At 36.6% G+C, this 21818-nt stretch overlaps 1 protein-coding gene across 2 annotated transcripts in view; it reads left to right on the forward strand.

Annotated features, from left to right (window-relative positions):
• LOC127848486 (alpha-1,3-mannosyl-glycoprotein 2-beta-N-acetylglucosaminyltransferase-like) overlaps window positions 1–21818 on the forward strand; it is a 56556-nt gene that overhangs the window by 19071 nt on the left and 15667 nt on the right. Inside the window, exons 2-7 of one of the 2 annotated variants that reach the window (XM_052380976.1) lie at window positions 5280–5407; window positions 8060–8248; window positions 11645–11765; window positions 14185–14377; window positions 16972–17086; window positions 17402–17540. In XM_052380976.1, the coding sequence (XP_052236936.1) occupies window positions 8150–8248; window positions 11645–11765; window positions 14185–14377; window positions 16972–17086; window positions 17402–17540 (667 nt within the window). In that variant the 5' untranslated portion in view covers window positions 5280–5407; window positions 8060–8149. The remainder of the gene's footprint in view (window positions 1–5279; window positions 5408–8059; window positions 8249–11644; window positions 11766–14184; window positions 14378–16971; window positions 17087–17401; window positions 17541–21818) is intronic. The other variant, XM_052380977.1, reaches the window with a different exon arrangement.

The following is a 21818-nucleotide window of genomic DNA, read 5'->3' on the forward strand; positions in this document are numbered from 1 at the left end:
ATATGGTAATATTTAACAAATTTACAGAGAGCAAACAATTAAATAAATATGCTTAAGAGATTGTTATTAATTATTTATGATTACTGTACTTTTAATTTTGTTACAATAAAATTATATTATCATTCTTGGTCTAGTGTCATTTAAACTTTATAAGTCACTTAATCTAACAGTTGTTGACTGTTGGATCTTCTTGTTAACCTAAGTTAAGTTAACAACCATTAAACTGGATGTTTAATATCAAGTAAGTGTTATACTAAACTAATTACCAAATTTGTTAAAGGCTACTTGTTCTGGATATTCGTTCTTTATACATCTAAAGTTCACAGAACTAAAAAAAAACTGTTTTAATGTCAAGTATTTAATTTATTATTAATACATGTATTTTAATATATGAATAACTTACCAACATCGAAACCAACATACTCAATGACCTCATGTTCATTTCTTAAAATAAAAAAATAAGGCAAAACTGGTTTATCCATGATTAATAAGAATGGAATAGAATATATTTGGGTAATTTGAAGTATCAGAATGATGTTACATTATTTCATTTAAATGACCTGTTCCTGGTACTTTTTCGATTCTACCAAATAAATAATAAATATGATCATCCTCAATACCACTGTGTCTTTAGTATTTAATATGCCAGTCAAGTTAATCGATATTTATATGTCATACTCAACCCCAGTAAAATGTTGCTCATATATTACAAATTCAATAAATTATTAATAACTTGTGAAATGTATTATTATCTAGACAAACATAGTTCACTTAGCGAGAATTTAATGCAAATTTAATGTACCTTATCAGAGCTCCAGATAATTTTTTCACTCATGAAATTTTTAATTGATGAGTAAAAATCAAAATCCGATAATTTTATATTAAAAGGATCAGAATTAATAATAAACTGTACATGTAATGTTAACGCTCTATAACAAGCAGTCTTTTACACAAGAAAGCAACAGGGCTCGAATTTAACTTTTCTTTCTACTGGCAAAACATTGCGAGCAGCTTAAATACCAGCTCGCAAAAATAAAAAACGTTCTTGCAAATTTTTCTGGAAACATAAATAAAAGCATGTTTGGACATTAGTTTAGTACTATTAAAACTTAATAAAATATGACATCAACCACAAGCTTTGGTGTTATATATGAAGTTCTTTTTCTCACTTTTTCACTGTTTTCGTGGAAGAATTTAATTTCCGTTTTTATTCTCTCAACACAACGGTTAACTTTGCTTTATATTTCGTATTGTTATTTCAATCTGTTGGCAAAAAGAAACTAGTTATTTTTCGCTTCGACGACATGACTGTTCGGTTTTTTGTCTTTTATAGTGAACATGTGTGGATAATCAACTGTTTCATTATCTTTGTACCAATACCATCCGCATATATGTAATATAAGTATACCAGTCTACATACAAGGTGCGAGCTTCCGCATATGGGTATTCGGATGTTCTATTAATTGAACTGCGATTTAGCATTGAGCGCACTTAGCAATATGACTCTTTTTTTTCACTATTTCTTCACAAAAAAATTCTAGTGGCTTCAAACTTAACTCGCAATCTGTATTTTTCACTCGCATTTTGCGAGTGTGCGAGTGTTAATTTCGAGCCCTGAAGCAATCACTTTTGTTTTATTTAACAGTTTTTCTGATTTATTTTGCCCTTGGCTTATAAGCAGCCATTTATCTCTTTTTCCGTCTTGATTTGGCAAGCCACTGTTTAGCACACACTGTACAGCCACAATCAAAATCTTCTAAGCGTGGCCCACAAATCTTGTTTATTATATGTGTATTTTTGGCGCCATTTAAAAAGTGCTTGAAGGTAAAAGTTTTTTCCAGAGTGCCACGCAAGAGATGAACTGATATGCTTGAAGTTGGGCGATTCGGGTTTTATCGAATGTGATGTCAAATGTTTTCACCATAAGCGTATATCGATTCTCAACAATGCAGGGGGAGCCCGTTGTGTCAACATCAGCTTTTATTGTGGGCCAACATGAAATGATACTGTTTTGACTGAGGAGTTAATTAGGTCGGAAACCACATTCTATACATAGATGGTGATGTCACTACGTTTTTACCAGTGTGGACACAATGACGGAAACCAGTCATGTTTACATGAATTTATATGCATGTATAAGCGGCTAAACACATTGAAATTGCACACGATGCGTAATCCAAATTTAGTTAGGAGTTTTTTCACTCAACAAAATTTTAAGTGATGTGTATTTTCTTTTTTGTCTTGCGTATTTTACGCAAATACGCATCTTATCTGGCCCTCTGTAACTGATACATGTATAGAGTTGTTAAGCAGATGTACAACAGTTTCTAACTCAAACCTCCACTTCAAATGTCTGTACGTTCAGGGAATTAAGAAAAATCAATTTGAACAAATGCTTGTGGAGATTGTTTGCCTATTGTTTGCCTATATTCATCAACCCCTTGAAAGACTTATGAGTGTAGGAAAAACACTTCTGAATTTGAATATGTACAGACTGCATATGTTGTTTTTGTCAGTCACAAAATCTCCGGAATGAAAAAAATGTAATAAGCGGTGCCCGTGGATAATGCCAAGATGTACTTAATATTAATGGAATCACTGGATATTTTATTCAAAGTATATTTTTTATACCCCCACAAAACAAAGTTTAGGGGGGTATATAGGAGTGAACTTGTCTGTCTGTCGGTCTGCCGGTTGGTTCGTATTGAGTGTCTGCTCTCTAGTTCAAGTTCTTTTCATCCGATCTTCACCAAGCTTGGTCAGATGTTGTATCTAGGTGATGTCTAGGTCGAGTTCAAAGATGGGTCATGCTGGGTCAAAAACGAGGTCACAGGGTCACTTTGTGCATTTTAAACGTTGAGCATGGTATCCGCTCTCTAATTCAAGAAGTTTTCGTCTGAGCTTCACCAAACTTCGTCATAAGTTGTATATAGATAATGTTTAGGCCAAGTTTTAACGTGGGTCATGGCAGGTCAAAAACTAAGTCACAGGGTCACTAAGTACATTTTACACATTCAGCATGGTGTCTGCTCTCTAATTCAAGTAGTTTTCATCAGATCTTCACCACACTTGTTCAGAAGTTGTATCTAGATGATGTGTAGGTCAAGTTCAAACATGGGCCATGCCGGGTCGAAAACTAGGTCACGGGGTCACTTAGTGCGTTTTATACATTGAGCATGGTGTACGCTGTTTTTTGGGAAGACAACATGCAAAATATTCTGTGTCAATGCGGCATTTGGGGGTATTCGTCACGTCTGTGACAAAGCTCTAGTTATTCTTATTCTATCATCTAAGAATTGTTTGGTGAATACAGCGCTGGGTACTTTATTCCAAGTCCACCCTAACTGTTGCATTTGTTTCTGTAAAAAAAATATGGTCATAATTGTCGTAAAATGTGTTACTTTGCTCTTACATTGTGCCTTGTATAAGGTCTTTTAAGTGTTAGCTTTTTCAAGACATTTAAGGGACTGTTCATAGTTTTGAAATGATAATTTTCACATATTCAAGAACGTATGTATAATATGCAAACAAGAGAAATAACTCTCCTGAATAAAAAATATGTTTTAAAAGATCTGGGTTTTTTAAAATTGATAATCAAATTTAAATCAGAAAAAATCAAAGCTTTTTGAACGTGTTTCATCGAAAAAAACAACGTTCAATACAGAGAAAGCGTTTAAATTACCATTCCAATTGAGATCCAGCTTAGTCTAGTAGTTGGCATTTGCTTCTTTTGAAGCCCTGGGTTTGAAATCCAGGACTGGCGACAGGTGTATATTTAATCTTGATCTTTGTTTTCTTGTTTCCATTATTTATCAAACTGTTTCAAATATTATAGTTTTTTTAGTTAATTAATTTAATGACATGTATAAAAAATAAGGTCAGAGTTTTATATTCAGGGTCTGAAGGTATTATAATTATCTGAGGGGGTAATCACGTGACAAGTCGAGTAAAGGTGAGATATTCGAAATAAATTGAATGACTTTCTTGCTGATATGGCAGGAAAGTGAGAGGCATTTACAAAATTTTATCAAAGAAATTAAGGGTATAAAATGGCGAAAAAACCCTGTATTGGCATGGGCGTTGTCATCTTGTTTGTCATGTGATTACCCTCCCTGAATACCCTCAGATTGAGATGTAAAGGTTGGGCTTGGGGATGGGGTCAAATAATTATGCCCCCACAAATGAAGTTTATGGGTGTTTATAGGAGTGAGCTTGTCTGTCGGTCGATCTGTCGTTCTGTCTGTAGGTCAGTCGGTCCGTATTAGGTGTCCGCTCTCTAATTCAAGTTGTTTTCATCCGATCTTCACCAAACTTGGTCAGATGTTGTATCTAGATGATGTCTAGGTCAAGTTCGAATATGGGTCATGCCAGGTCAAAAACTAGGTCATGGGGTCACTTAGTGCGTTTTAAACTTTTAGCATGGTGTCCGCTCTCTAATTCAAGTTGTTTTCATCCGATCTTCACCAAACTTGGTCAAATGTTGTATCTAGATGATGTCTAGCTCAAGTTCGAGTATGGGTCATGTCGGTTTAAAAACAAGGTCACAGGGTCACTTAGTGTGTTTTAAAAATTGAACATGGTGTCCGCTCTCTGATGCAAGTAGTTTTCATCCGAGCTTCACCAAACTTGGTCAGAAGTTGTATCTAGATAATGTCTAGGCCAAGTTCGAATATGGGTCATACCTGGCCAAAAACTAGGTACGGGGTCAATAAGTGCGTTTAAAATATTCAGCATGATGTCCGCTCTCTAATTTAAGAAGTTTTCATCTGATTTTCACCAAACATGGTCAGAAGTTTTATCTAGATGATCTTAAGGCCAAGTTCGAACATGGACCATGCCAGATCAAAAACTAGGTCACGGGGTCACTTAGTATGTTTTACACATTCAGCATGCCGTGTCTGCTCTCTAATTCAAGTAGTTTTCATCCCACCTTCACCACAATTGGTCAGAAGTTGTATCTAGATGATGTGTAGGTCAAGTTTGACCATGGGCCATGCCAGGTAAAAAACTTGGTAACGGGGCCACTTAGTGTGCTTTAAACTTTGAGCATGGTGTTCGCTGTTTTTTGTGAAGACAGCATGCAAAATATTCTGTGTCAATGAGGCATGTGTGGGTATTCGTCACGTCTGTGAAAAAGCTCTAGTTTTCTTCGATTAGATTTTTCATCTTATTTTTTGAGATATTATTGAATTTTGAAAATCAGCACTTTTTGGAAAATTTCATTGGTTTTAGAGTTGTTTCAGCTGTATTTACACTTTATTTAAACTGTTCTTTTTCAGTTTATCATGGCAAGATTGAAACAACAGAGATGATGGATTGGTTTTGGTCTTACAGATCTTTAATGATGTAGTGGTAAAGTGGATATAGACTTACAGAAAGGATCTGGACAGAGGACCTTGAAAAAACAGTAAGAAAAGAGACAATTTAATGGATTGCAGGCACAAAATATTCAGAAAATTATGATTTGTTAAAAGTATCTTACAAAGAGCCGCATTTTGTGATAGAAACCAGTTGTTTTTTGTTCGTTCAAAATCGTTGCAGGTATTTTGCCTTATTCTCAATGAAAAAAAGTTTATATTTTTAGCTCACCTGATTGCTCAGGTGAGCTTTTCTGACCGGTCTTTGTCCGTCGTATGTCCGTCCGTCTGTAAATATTTGCTCGTAAACACGCTAGAGGCCACATTTCATGTTGGATCTTCATGAAACTTGGTCAAAAGCTTTGCCCCAATAAAATCTCGGCCGAGTTCCAAACTCAGGGTTGTGCCGGGTCAAAAACTGGGTCACAAGGTCAAAAAAAGAAAAACCTTGTAAACACTGTTGAAGTCACATTTCATGCCCAATCTTCATGTAACTTTGTCAAAATGTTTGCCTTAATGATATGGTGGTCGAGTTCAAAAGAGGTTCTGGTCCCTTGAAAAACATGGCCGCCAGTGGGTGGGGCAGTTTTCCTTATTTGGCTTTAGAGAAACCTTGTAAACACTCTAGAAGTAACAATTTTTGCCCAATCATCATGAAAGTTGGTCAAAACATTGGTTTTATTGATATCTCATGAAAGTTGGTCAAAACATTGGTTTTATTGATATCTCGGACAAGTTCGAAAATGGTCCAGATCGGTGAGAAAACATGGCCGCCAATGGGCGGGGCATTTTTCTCTATATGTATTTAGTGAAAACATGTGAACACTCCAGAAGTCACATTTTTGGCCCAATTTTCATAAAATTTTGTCAGAACATTTGTTTCTTTGATATGAGAGTTGAGTTCCAAAATGGTTCCGGTCCGTTGAATAACATGGCTGCCAAGGGGGGAGGGGGGGGGGGGGGCAGTTTTTCTTATTTGGCTATAGAGAAACCTTGTTAACACTCTTGAAGTCACAATTTTTGCCCAATCATCATGAAAGTTGGTCAAAACATTGGTTTTATTGATATCTCGGATGAGTTCAAAAACGGTCCAGATCGGTGGAAAAACATGGCTGCCAGTGGACGGGGCATTTTTCTCTATATGTATAAAGTGAAACATGTGAACACTCTAGAAGTCACATTTTTGGTCCAATTTTCATTTAATTTGGTCAGAACATTTGTTTACTTGATATGAGAGTTGAGTTCGAAAATGGTTCGGTCAGTTAAAAAACATGGCTGCCGGGGGGTGGGGGGGGGGGGGCAGTTTTCCTTATTTGGCTATAGAGTAACCTTGTAAACAGTCTAGAAGTCACAATTTTTGCCCAATCATCATGAAAGATGGTCAAAACATTGGTTTTATTGATATCTCGGGCGAGTTGAAAAACGGTCCAGATCAGTGAAAAAACATGGCCGCCAGTGGGCGGGGCATTTTTCTCTATATGTATATAGCAAAAACATGTGAAAACTCTAGAAGTCACATTTTTGGCCCAATTTGCATGAAATTTGGTCAGAACATTTGTTTCCTTGATATGAGAGTTGAGTTCCAAAATGGTTCGGGTCAGTTGAATAACATGGCTGCCGGGGGGGGGGGGGGCAGTTTTCCTTATTTGGCTTTATAGAAACCTTGTAAACTCTCTAGAAGTCACAATTTTTGCCCAATCATCATGAAAATTGGTCAAAACATTGGTTTTATTGATATCTCGGATGAGTTCGAAAATGGTCCAGTTCGGTGAAAAAACATGGCCGCCAGTGGGCGGGGCATTTTTCTCTATATGTATATAGTGAAACATGTGAACACTCTAGAAGTCACATTTTTGGCCCAATTTTCATGAAATTTGGTCAGAACATTTGTTTCCTTGATATGAGAGTTGAGTTCGAAAATGGTTCCGGTCAGTTGAATAACATGGCTGCCGGGGTGGGGGGGGGGGCAGTTTTATTATATTTATATTGTTAAAAAAGCTTTTAAACACTCTACAAATCACATTTTCGCCCAATCATCATGAAACTTGGTACTAAGATTGGTTTTATATATATCACATAATTAATGCCATAATTATTGCCCTTAGATTGTCCAAATTTTCATTATATTATGCAAAATCCTTGTAAACATTCTAGAGGTCACAATTTTGTTTCAGATTTTATGAATTTTGGTCATAATATTTATTTTTGTAAGCAAAGTTTGATGTTTGGTAAGGGGGGGTCAACTCAAAATATAGGTCACCAGGTCTAATCTTACAAAAACAAAAACACTCCATATGCCAGAGTTTTGGTTCAATAATGATGAAACTTGACCAGGATGTTTGTCTGGACAATATCTAGGTCAGGTTTGACGTTTGGTAAAGATTGAATGAACCGACTCCTCTCAGGTGAGCGAACTAGGGCCATCTTGGCCCTCTTGTTCTTACATCACATTGTATTCTTTCTGCACAAATTATTCTTACTTCATAATGTCACAGTATTCTTACTTCACACATGTTAATCTAACCTTTTCATAGTATTCTTACTTCATACAGTATTCTTACATCACAGTTATGGTATTCTTACTTTGCATAGTATTCATACAATACATAGTATTTTTACTTCACATAGCATTATTACATTAATACAGTTTTTGCAGAGTCCTCATTCTTAATATATATATAACAAGCTACTTTATATTACAGCTGTTTCAGATTTTAAAGCCTAAACCCAACCAGACCAACAAGGATTACAACTCAACCTTGAAAGGGAAAATTGAAAAAAAGATTTTAAAAATGCGCCGAAAGCATTTGGTATTTATCGTGATCGTTCTATTCCTGTCATGGAATATGCTGATGTACATGACTGTTGTGAACAAAGGGCCAAGTACTCTGGTGAGAAACATGGTCTAAATCTCTTTTTCTTATTTCTTTTTTCACACATTTTAGAAATTTGACCTTTTTTAAGACATTAGGAATTATAGCGTTAATTAACCGTAAATTGGGAAAAAGTATTATTGTGTGATTAATTATACACATTTGAATAATTATTGATACAACATTAAAAACAAAATTTAAAAAGGACATCAAGAACAAAAAAATATCAGTGAAATGTTTATAACAACATCAAAAGAAACTAGAAATGGCGCAGCAGAGGCCGACGCGTATCTCCACGCCGCATGTTTGACCCAGGTGCACCCCAGGGTTGGTAATGGGGCCATGCATAGTTGAGATTGACCGTATTGTCATAAGAGAAGTTCAGTATCAATTAGAAGTGAATTGGTGTAGAAATGAAGAAATTATAGTAAAAGGCAATTTTGGATGGGCGGGGTGCCCCAGGGTTGGTAATGGGGCCATGCATAGCTGAGATTGACCGTAGTGTCATAAGAAAGATTCAGTATCAATTTGAAGTGAATCGGTGTAGAAATGAAGAAATAATAGTAAAAGGCAATTTTGGGTGGGCGTGGCCTATGTGGGCGGGGCACCCCAGGGTTGATAATGGGGCCATGCATAGTTGAGATTGACTGTATTGTCATAAAAGAGGTTCAGTATCAATTTGAAGTGAATCGGTGTAGAGATGAAGAAATTATAGTAAAAGGCAATTTTGGGTGGGCATGGCCTATGTGGGCAGGACGCCCCAGGGTTGGTAATGGGGCCATGCATAGTTGAGATTAACCGTATTGTCATAAGAGAGGTTCAGTATCAATTTGAAGTGAATCGGTGTAGAAATGAAGAAATTATAGTAATAGGCAATTTTGGATGGGCGTGGACTATGTGGGCGGGGTGCCCCAGGGTTGGTAATGGGGCCATGCATAGCTGAGATTGACCGTATTGTCATAAGAAAGATTCAGTATCAATTTGAAGTGAATCGGTGTAGAAATGAAGAAATTATAGTTAAACTGCAATTTGGGTGGGTGTGGCCTATATGGGCGGGGTGCCCCAGGGTTGGTAATGGGGCCATGCATAGTTGAGATTGACCGTATTGTCATAAGAGAGGTTCGGTATCAATTTGAAGACAATTGGTGTAGAAATGAAGAAATTATAGTAAAATAACCTAAAAAAATGAGTGAAAATCTCTGACCCGCCCCAACCCCCATTTTTGACCCAGGGGTCAGATCAAAATTCCAAATAGTGCAGGGTGGCACATATGCTCATAGCTACCATGTGTGTAAGTTTCAAGGTTCTAGTGCGTAAAGTGTAGGAGGAGATAGTGGCCAGGACGGACAGACAGACAGACAGACGGACAACTGGACGGACGGCGGAGATAACCACAATATCCCCACGCTTTTCAAAAAGTGTGGTGATAATTATTATGCCCCCCTTCGAGGAAGAGGGGGTATATTGCTTTGCTCATGTCGGTCGGTCGGTATGTCAGTCCGTCCACCAGGTGGTTTCCGGATGATAACTCAAGAACGCTTGGGGCTGGATCATGAAACTTCATAGGTACATTGATCATGACTCGCAGATGACCCCTATTGATTTTGAGGTCACTAGGTCAAAGGTCAAGGTCACGGTGACCCGAAATAGTAAAATGGTTTCCGGATGATAACTCAAGAACGCATACACCTAGGATCATGAAACTTCATGGGTAGATTGATCATGACTTGCAGATGACCCCTATTGATTTTGAGGTCACTAGGTCAAAGGTCAAGGTCACGGTGACCCGAAATAGTAAAATAGTTTCCGGATGATAACTCAAGAAAGCATACGCCTATGATCATGAAACTTCATGGGTAGATTGATCATGACTCGCAGATGACCCCTATTGATTTTGAGGTCACTAGGTCAAAGGTCAAGGTCACGGTGAACCGAAATAGTAAAATGGTTTTCGGATGATAACTCAAGAACGCATACGCCTAGGATCATGAAACTTCCTAGGTAGATTGATCATGACTTGCAGATGACCCCTATTGATTTTGAGGTCACAAGGTCAAAGGTCAAGGTCACGGTGACCCAAAATAGTAAAATGATTTTCGGATGATAACTCAAGAAGGCTTTTGCCTAGGATCATGACACTTCATAGGTACATTGATTGTGACTCGCAGATGACCCCTATTGATTTTCAGGTCACTAGGTCAAAGGTCAAGGTCACAGTGACAAAAATCGTATTCACACAATGGCTGCCACTACAACGGACAGCCCATATGGGGGGCATGCATGTTTTACAAACAGCCCTTGTTTCTACACTGGACACATCTTATTTCCCCAATATTTAAAAGTCAAACCATTAAATCAGAATTATGGACCTGGGTTTGGGGAAAAAAACGGCTTTGCTTAATTCTGCAAATTGAAAATCACCCATTAGCATCTTTAAAGCCAGTAAAAGAAACAACACTTTTTATGCCCAATTTGGAAGAAGGCAGCATATAGCGGTTGTAGTGTCTGTCTGTATATCTGTGCAAAATTTTCTGTATCAGCGATAACTTTGCCATAAACATAACATGTATTGATGGAATTTTAGGTCACCAGGTCAAATATTAGAAAAAACATTGTTACCACTGTAAAGGCCACAGTTATGACTTGCCGCAAATGTCAAAGGGTTAGAATGTTGACAATTTCCAGGTGGCGTATGAATCTGGGTGAAGTGGGGTGAAAAACTAGGTCACTTGGTTAAGTGTTGAATGTTTGTGTACCTAGGACTCAGGTGATCACTACAGGGCCATCATGGCACTCTTGCTCAGTTAATAGTATTGAAATATGTGGCATAAAAAGAGGTTACTTAAAGTTTGCAAAATATGTCCCTTTGCTTTAATTATGCCACAATCACCAGGTGAAAGTTTGCATAACACCCTTTTTTAGCTCGGCTGTTTTTGGAGAAAACCCGAGGTATTGTCATAGCCAGCTCGTCATGTTGTGTCGTCCGCCGTCTGCATCGTGCTAAAACCTTTACATTGCCTCTAAAATCAAAGTGCTACCACCTACATGTACAACTTTGAAACTTCATAAAAAATTATGTAGATGCACCTTGATGAGTTCTACACGTCACACTCATTTTCGGGTGCTCTTGTTTAAGCTCACCTGAGTACAACCAGTTCATTGTGAGCTTTTGTGATTGCCTTTTGTCGGTCGTGCGTCATTTGTCGTAAACATTGACCTTTTTAACACTCTAGAGGTCACAGTCGATAGTAGATATAGTATAACCTTGTTAGCAATGTAGAAGTCACATTTTAAGTTTAATCTTTATGAAACTAGGTCAGAATATTTGTTTTAAGGATATCTTGGTGAAGTTTGAAATTGATTGCCATTTGTTAAAAAAAATGGAAGACCGAACTTTATCTGTTCTATTTATAGCCCAAGGAAGCCAATCGTGCTCAAGATAAGTTAGCGTTGCTACAACATGAGATAGAAGAGCAGCTAGACAGCAACAAGCACTTACTGGATGAACTGCGTAAGTTGCGACGGGACACCGAAGGTAGACATCAGACTAAGTCTTTGTTTTTAATACCTTTTTAAAGGCGGAATATGGTTAAGCTTGCGACATTTGTTAAAAAAAATTCTGCTAATTAAGCATTTTTTTCTTCTTAACAAAATCTCCATTGTAACTTTGTAATTAAACTGCAATTGGGCAGCTACAATTGGTAATCGTTATAGGTTAGACATACAGTTCCTTACAAATTTTTGTCAGCTATTGTTGTTTGAATATTATGAGTGTTCATCTGAGAAATGAAAGTCAGTCTACATAAAATGTAAAAATCAATATAGAAGGAAGCTGAAATATGTTGATCTTTTAGGTTATGACCAGTGTTGGAACAAGTGTTAAAATAAAGAGCTATATTTTAAAATACTTGAAACACAGTGAGCTACTTTGTACCTAAGAAAAAATTGACATCAATTGTGCAAAAAATATTAATAGTTGTATAACAGTTTTCTTCAATAATCATGGTAATTTTGAACCATATTCCTAGTTTAATCTGTTCACTTCAATTTGTTGTTTCATTGTGGTAATACACAATCATCGACACCGCTTGTTACAAAGCAATTATAGGAGACTAGATTTCACAACAATCATAAGTGCAGTTTAACTGTTCATGGGTGAAAGTGTTACGTATTATAACGGAATTCCATATTTTTTGGCTTCTCAGAGGTCGTTTTCGTGAATCATGTGAATCTGATGAGATTTTGTGGGGTGGGGGGTGGGGGGGGGGGGGGGGGAGGGGGTAGGCCATGTGTCCAGCGATGCCGACAAACAAAATGAACAAAAAACGCTGGATTCCAGACGTGATAAATTGGTTTCCCACTGTTCTGTTAACCCATATCTCATTATAGATTCGACGCGGCCATTGCTTCTATATTAGTCTATCCCCCTGGGCGTATTGCTCTTTCATTTTCTCGTGAATCGTTCTATCCCTCTGGGCACCATTCGCCCGAAATAACATGTCTCCCGCAAGACCCTCCGCGCGTGCAGAAGGCAGCATGGCGTCACCTCATTAGAATATTCTGGCGAAATCTGCCTATATTTTACGATGTCTTTGTCTATGAAGTGGTTTACCGCACGGAATGACTCGAAAGTTAATCAGGAATCTGACTCGGTTTCCAAAGAAGCGTTTTGATTGGTTTACGTAAATCGGTCAACCAATGGAAATCGACGTTATGAAACGGTCTTATCTCTCAAAAAAATATGGCGGACAAGTCAAAATAACATTACTTCCGAAACCAAAAAAAACGCAATCAAATCATGTATTTGCTTCCGGGGTTCGACACAAAAGAAGACACAAAAGTGATGTGAAAAACAAGTGGGGATTGGAATGGCTCCAGGAAAGAGACTCTCGTGGAGATAAATGGGGAGATTAATGGTTTAACAAACAAACAAAAAATCATTCCGGATAGCACATATGATATTGTGATATCTGTTACAAAACGATCAAGTACCAATCAAATGGGAAAAAGGTGTTCAAGTTTCACGCCGAGGAGGTTAGGCATGTGAAAAATTACCGGACGTGTTAATCAAATCATTAGTTAATAACTAGATAAGATATAAAAACAAATTACTTAAAAATACAAGACAGAAAATGTATTGCTATAACATGTTCATTGATCTATATTATACTGTAAATATTTTTATATTGTTGCGAAAGTTTAGTGTTTTCTTAAAGATTTTGCCTATCACATTTGATCTACATGAAATGTTAAAGAAATAGATTGTGATATATTCTAGCCAAACTAACTGTATTTTTCTGTTTTGAATCACTTAAAAATACAGGTGTCTTTAAGCTTAGGAGAAGTGATTTCTTTGTTTCAAATAAGCTAAAATGCAGGAGCTTCCGAGGGCCTCCTAGCCAGGGCACTTGCCCTGGACCAACCGGGGGCCCTATCGACCCCCAGGCACACAGATTTTATTTCAAGTATTTTGGAAATTTCCTTTTTTCGCCCATGCAGTTACATGTAGTTTAAACTTTTGCATTTGAGCTCACTTGTAGCCAAAGCATAGACTTACACAGACAATCTCAAGTCCATTTCCTGGGAAGAACCAGTTCTTGGAAAGATCTGAACAATGCTCTCAGAGTCAGGCAAGACTTGAACACAATACCTCCAAGTCGCAAGAAAAAAGCATATTGATTGCGCAATTCTCAACTTAAAAGGGATCGTGCAGTTTACAAATCATTTAAATGTATTATAGTGTAGCATCTATCAACCATTTTCTCTATCAATCTGTACTATTTTTATAACATTTATTTTTTTGACATTTCGTGCAGAGACAAATTGAACCAAATAAAAAGTTAGCGATATAATTTACATTCTCTTATTAAGCAAAGACAGCAGATTTTTTTTAAAAAGACCTTTTACGCCAAATTTACACTTTTTACATAGCTGCTTTCTGTTTTCTCTCACAGAGCAAAATCAAAAGGCCAAAGAATCCAACACAGTTGTAACTCAAGCTCCTCCAAAAGACGTAAAACCAAACCAAACAGGCACATCTGAAAATAAATTGAGTTATAGGGACCCAGATAGTGCTGTGTTGCCTATTTTAATGATTGCGTGTGACCGGGAAGATGCAGTTAGCAGAAGTCTGGACTTGGTTTTGAAGTAAGTGTTTAAATTTTAAATTTTTTCAAATTAAAATAATTGTTATTGTCGTATTTAAAAGGACCCATCTCTTTTGCAATAGGGCAAAAATACTTATATTTTGCTTTCTTTTTTGACTGATATCAAAATATGTTTGTTCTGACAACGGAATATTGAAGCCTGTTTACACTGCTCCACTAAGCATTTAAGCGTTGTTGATGGTCAATAGAGATGTTAATTGACAATCTTAGTTATTATTTAGTGAAAAAAAATGAAACATTTGTTTTTAAGTTAACAAGTGTATTTTATCTTTTTGAGAAATTACAAGATAAGTATTGATGCAAAGCATCAAAGGGCATCGGGAATTTCAGTGTAAAAGGCACTCAATGAAGTAACATGGAACGATTTTTTTTCTACTGTAAATATTAATATATTAGCCGATTATTTTAAACAAAATAGAAAAGATACTGCAGGTATAACCATTATCCATGATTTTGTGTTATAACCCCCAAATAACCATTATTTATGATGTTGTGTTATAACCCCCAAATAACCATTATCTATGATTTTGTGTTGTAACTCCCAAATATTTCATAGTTCATTTTATTTACATTGGTTTCCTTTTTTTTTACTGGTATCCGTGTGCAGTTTTCATTAATGGAACAGAACTGTGTAGGTTTAAAAAATCTGCTTCATCTTGTAAGCGTAATTTCATATTTTTCTCAACTTCAAGGGGAGATGCTTCTGAACTTATTCTCACGTTGCTCATTTACGATAGGAGTTGAATACTCATTGATATGAAAACACTGTAAAAGTTTGAAAAAAAAATTGAATGAAAACTGTAAATTGTATAAAGAAGCTGTATTTCACAATACTTTGAAGTTCAGTAAAAGATCATAATAGATTTATTGCTCCGATATTCATCATTTTCAATAGGGTTCTAGTAATACTGATATAAAAACACTTAACAAGTTTTGAAAGATTCAGACGAAAGTTGTGAAATCTTTTAAACAAGTGGAAATTGTTTATTTTGTCAAATTTAATAGAAAAAAATTCTGGACTTATTGTCCCGATATGTTTCTCATTTTAAATGAGGTAAAAATGCTCATTGATATGAAGACACTGTAAGTTTGGAAAGAATCTGATGAAAAATGTTGACATAATCACCTAACCAAGCAGTTTTTCTCTTTTATTTAAAATTCAAAGAGACATAATTCTGGACTTATGGTCCGATATTGCTCTTATAGAGTTTGGGTTGGGTCCTCATTGATAAAAAAAACCTGTGAAAGTTTGGGAACAATCGGATGAAAATTTTGGACTTCGAACAAGGATTTCAAAATTTCTCAAATTCTAAGGAAGATAACTATGGACATAATGGTCGGATAATGCTAAAGGGCCCATACCACCTGGATAGTAATACGTGTCACGCTTTGCGCTCTATATTTGGTTCTTAAAAAAAACCTCCGAGGAGTGCTTGACTCTAGGAAAACGGGTTGCTGGGACACAACTCCTCCTTGATAAGTGGCTGATTCCTTATATCGCAGCTCATTGTTACAATCAATAATACGTGTCGCGCTTCGGGCTCTATATGTGGTAGGGATAGGCCTATGATAGACAACCATAAAAATACATGGATAATAGATGTGTTGTTTGCATTTATTTGTTAATATAAAAACACGTGTATTTTTTATAAGATATTTAAAAGATGTAAGAAATTTTAATTAATGTTGTCACCACGTTGCATCCATTAATTTTAATAAAAATATCCAATTGTAGTAAAATGGATTTTAAAATGTGTACATAAAATAAAGCTTTATTATATTAATGAACCTGATGGAAAAAATTGTCAGCCGCCAAACTGTTCCGTTCGTGCCGGAACCTGGGATTGAACCGGGGGCCTTTAGATGACTGTTGCGGAAACAACTTCAGTCTAACCCTCTCCCAACTTAGCTATTCCGGCTGACATTCACTTATGTACTGCTATTTGGTAAAGTTGTGTATAGCGATCGTTATTATATGTCTATTAATAAACTAATACATTGTATGTTTTCGTACCACTACGCCTTCCAATAAACTTGCTTGCGCAATTGGTCGTCAAATATCGTACTACATTAATTCTCCACTAAATAAGCAAATTAGAAAAACTACAAAATAAGTTTATTTTGATTATGTTTTGTTTTTATACAAAACATCATTTGTTTTTATACAAAACCAGAAAGTTTCGCGTATTTGCCCAGCCCCTGTGATCTTTCCCCTGTGATCAGTTGTGGATCAGTTGTTAATTAAAACAATTAGCTTTGCATTATTGGCAATAAATGTAATAGGCACAAATGCAGTACTTATTTACACTAATTTACACAAAAAATCACCACTATGCAAGATATTCTTAAAACAAAAATTTATACATTGATCGGTAAAATAACTTCTCCTCCCATAAGCGAAAAAAAATGCATAATATACTAGTTGCCGCCCTACAGGGCGACGCCAACGTTACATGGAGTGCCGATTTCAGTCAGGAAGCTTTTCTTGTCATATTTGACACATTGTGATGAAAAGCACACACTAATAATGGCATTATCAACAGTTTTTTGATTTTCTACATTTTCTCCTAACAGATATAGACCAGACGAGAAGCGTTTTCCCGTGATCGTGAGCCAGGACTGTGGTCATCGACCGACTGCTCAAAGGATCCAGAAATATGTCGTGGAACATGGCATCACACATATCCAGGTACCAGATTGAAACAATAGTAAAATCATATCTGCTTCTTTAACACATGCCAGATGCCCTTTTTAGGAACAGTGGTTTAGAATTGTCAGGCACTTGGCCTTCTGTACATTTGCCCATCAGATATTTTAAGCTTGTCAGACATATGCCAGCCAGGACTGAAGCCCCGCTGGACAATGACCCTCTGGAAATGTTCATCAATAAAAGTCAGTGTTAAGGTCATGACAATAAGGGACCAGTGTTAAAAAGGTTTAAAATGTAATCAATTTGTTAGAAAATACTTATATATCGCAATTTAATATTTGCTTGTTTTTCTAGCAACCAGACTTGAGCAGTCCGAATGTTCCATGGCCACAGAAGAAGTTTGAGGGATACTACAAGATATCCCGACACTACAAGTGGGCATTGAATCAAATTTTCCATGTGTTCAACCACTCAGCTGTGATCATTGTTGAAGGTAGGATTGCACAATGTTGTTGGCTCACTTGGTCAGAAAGTTGTCTATGTGAGTTATTGTGATCGGTCCTTATCCAGTGTTTGTCGTCCTGCCTTGTTCTTAATCATAATTAAACTTGTTAAAAATGTTAATATTGACGGAATCTAACCCAAGTTTGAAATTGCGGCAAGAAGGGTCAAAATCTAGGTCACAGGGTCAAAGTCTTTGAAAAACCTTATCTCTATTAGCCTCATTTAAGACTCAATCTTCATCAGAATGTATACTTGAGCAATATCTAGACAAAGTTTGCATCAATTATGTTTCAGCTGGGATTAAAAGCTATGGCACTAAGTCAAGTCATAGCCCTTTCCCACTTAGAAGCAAAGTAAAAATGGCTGTGTGCAGACAGCATAAAACCAGAACAGCCTGGGAGTATCTTGCAGTCCGTTCAGGTTTTATGCTGTTTGCTGCTCATCAGTATCTTCGGTTTGTAAATGAAGCCTTTAAAACTTGAATCTGGTAAGAGAGGTATTTAATTAAATGTAACTTCCTAAGGGATACACATGCGTAAAAATACATACCATAATTACTCTATGTTTTGGGCCACATAAATTTTAAATTTTTTTCATGTCCGAAAACTTAGATACGAAAAATATTCACAAAATACAGGTGTCCGAAAACTTAGAGTCGAAAATTGAAGTGTCCGAAAAATAGCGTCAATTGTATCAACGACTACGGGTAAAAGCACGCACTTGTAAAATTCCATGCCGTTTAGTATACTGTAAAACGCTGTGTATAACGCGCATTTATGTATAACGAGCATCTACTTTTTTAAGCTAAAAAATCGGGAAAAAAAGTTTTTGAAGCAAAAAAATCGGGGGAAAAATTCCGTACTACAGGCTAACTGAAAATCGTTATATTTACATTGCCAATCTTTCGTGTTCTTTTATTGCTTCAATTATTAATTATTTTAAAGACGATAACGATACAACTAGTTTGTGTGTTTTTTTTAAATCATATGCGTAAAAATAAATTTTTGGATTTAAATGAATTATGCATGAAGTGCACACTTTCCACGAGGATACCATCAAGGTTTTCATCATATGTCTCCAAAGTAACTGTCCACGATTTTATCGTGGAGGAGTACACATAATGGATGGATTAGTTATAACTAAGAAACTGACATTATCGATTGGTATTGTCACGTGGTTATTCATGCATGACTTATTCACAACCGCGTGTTTATTTACATTGCTGATATCATGCGTTCTTTTCGAGTGTCTATAATTGACAGGAGACTTTAACGACTCAAACTTCTCAACACCATTAAGACATTACCGGCAATCAACAAACAATGAAGGTGTGAAGCCGTTTGCCGGTTCGCATGTTTTGATAATAGCCCAGCTACACAAAACTTGACAGGTGAATTGCAAATTGCTCGATAACCACATCCTCAATCTTGACAAGACGTATGAAAACGTGTAAACAAACACAACATCAATTTTATTAACACATTTGAAAAGTAAGAAAAATAATCATAAATATATCGGGAAAGACCTTGCCGACATACTATTGTAAATCAACAAGTGCCTCCAAATAAATTGTGTAACCCTAGCAGGGATCATATTTTCCCGCAACATCAATCAGTCCGGATATAAATGGGGAAAAAGTATCCGAAAATTTATGTCCGAAATCATGACAAATTACCTTAAAATATATACCATTGATTTTGCCATTCATGAAGGTGGTAGAATAAATGTACAAGTAAAATTCCCCTAGTCAATTTTTTTAAACGGAACGAGTTTTCTCAACTGGTTTTATCATTTGCTATTTTATTGTTGTTTCGTGTGCTGTTTTATCAGACTTTTTCATAAGTCTATACCAATGTTTTAAATTGTTGTCTACTCGATAATAGCTTACAAACATGCACTGAACCAAACAAATGTCTGTGCGTAGGTTGGCTACTGACAATGACACATCAAATAATTAAGAAATAATTCGTGTACATTATAGTTTGTTGTCAAATAACCCACGGCCTATAGTTAAGATGCGTAGGGATTTAATCACGAGAGCGAAACATTTGAAACCACGCATCTAATTTTCTGGTCGTGAGTTATTCAACAACAAAGTATAAAGTACACAAATTATTTCGATTCTAGCACGGTTTTACTAAAGATTTATACAATGTATATTATTTTCTAGTGTACCATTTTATGTGAAGTTCCGCCCATAAAAATAACATTCGGCTGTTCTGTCGATCAGATCCGCGACTGTCATTCAAAATTATATAACCGGATTATTACGCTCGTGAAAAATGTATCGGCATGTTTTGTATAGTAACAGCGAGTGCTTTCAGACGCGTCTTTTCGGATGCGTCTTTAATCCGCTATTCACAAGTTTTTAGCTCATCTATTTTTTAAAAAAAATTATGAGCTATTGTCATCACCTTGGCGTCGGCGTTGGCGTCGGCGTTGGCGTCGGCGTCCGGTTAAGTTTTGCGTTTAGGTCCACTTTTCTCAGAAAGTATCAATGCTATTGCATTCAAACTTGGTACACTTACTTACTATCATGAGAGGACTGGGCAGGCAAAGTTAGATAACTCTGGCATGCATTTTGACAGAATTATGTGCCCTTTTTATACTTAGAAAATTAAAAATTTTGGTTAAGTTTTGTGTTTAGGTCCATTTTACTCCTTAAGTATGAAAGCTTTTGGTTTCATACTTGCAACACTTACTAACTATCATAAGGGGACTGTGCAGGCAAAGTAATGTAACTCTGACTGGCATTTTTGACAGAATTATGTGCCCTTTTTATACTTAGAAAATTGAACATTTGGTTAAGTTTTGTGTTTAGGTCCACTTTATTCCTACAGTATCAAAGCTATTGCTTTCATACTTGCAACACCTATTAACTATCATAAGGGGACTGTGCAGGCAAATTTATGTAACTCTGAATGGCATTTGGACGTAATTATGGGCCCTTTATACTTAGAAAATTGAAAATTTGGTTAAGTTTTGTGTTTTGGTCCACTTTACCCCTTAAGTATCATAGATATTGCTTTCATACTTGGAACACTCGCAAACTATCATAAGGGTACAGTAAAAGGACAAGTTGCATAACTCTGGTTGTCATTTTTATGGAATTATGGCCCTTTTTTGACTTAGTAACTTTGAATATATGGTTAAATTTTGTGTTTTGATCCACTTTACTTCTTAAGTATCAAGGCTATTGCTTTCAAACTTCAAATACTTTCATGCTATCATGAAGTTACTGTACCTGGCAAGTTGAATTTTACCTTGACCTTTGAATGACCTTGACTCTCAAGGTCAAATTATTAAATTTTGCTAAAATTGCCATAACTTCTTTATTTATGATTAGATTTGATTGATACTTTGACAAAACTACTCTTACCTGACACACCACAATAGACTCCACCCAAACCATCCCCCGTGCCCTCCCCCCCTCCCCCTCCCCCCCCCATCCCCCTATTTTTTTTTTGTTTTTTTGTTAGATCATCTCACAAATGACCACCACACCCTCACACTATACCCACCCCCCCCCCCCCCCCCCCCCCCCCCCCCGAATTTTTGTTTGAAACGGTTAAAAAACACAAAAAATTATTTTTATTATTTTATGTTTGAAATACCGTCCAACCATCGCACCCAAGAATCCCCCCCACCCCCCCCTTCCCCCACCCGAATCCCCCCCCCCTCTCTAAATTTTTTTTTTTTTTTTAAGATCATCTCACAAATAACCACCACACCCTCACACTATACCCCCCCCACCCCCACCCCCCCCCCAATTTATTTTTTTTGAAACGGTTAAAAAAACAAAAAAATTTATTTTTATTATTTAATGTTTGAAATACCGTCCAACCTTCGCACCCAAGAATCCTCCCCCACCCCCCACCCCCCCACCCCCCACCCCCCCCCCCCATGATTTTTTTCTTCTTTTTTTTTCTCATTTTTGGAAAATAATGTAATAAATGTCCACACCCCCACACTATACACCCCTCTTCACTCCAACCCTCCCTCCTTTGTGATTGAAAATGAGAGTCCTTTCGGCTTTAAAAAGAAAATAGATGAGCTGTCTGCACCCGCAAGGCAGTGCTCTTGTTGATTCTTGGTCTGACGTGCAATAAACTGGTCCTGACCGGTTTAGAGACTGCAGCGAATGGTTTATCACACCTAATCGAGATAAGAATGTCATTAGGGTGTGTTAGCATGTACACTGTGTAATCGATTTCATGACATGGGAGTTTTAGCAAACAGAATTAGACTGACTGTTTGGGATTTTCAA

This window comes from Dreissena polymorpha, chromosome 10, assembly GCF_020536995.1.
Source record: "Dreissena polymorpha isolate Duluth1 chromosome 10, UMN_Dpol_1.0, whole genome shotgun sequence".
Classification (NCBI taxonomy): Eukaryota; Metazoa; Mollusca; class Bivalvia; order Myida; family Dreissenidae; genus Dreissena; species Dreissena polymorpha.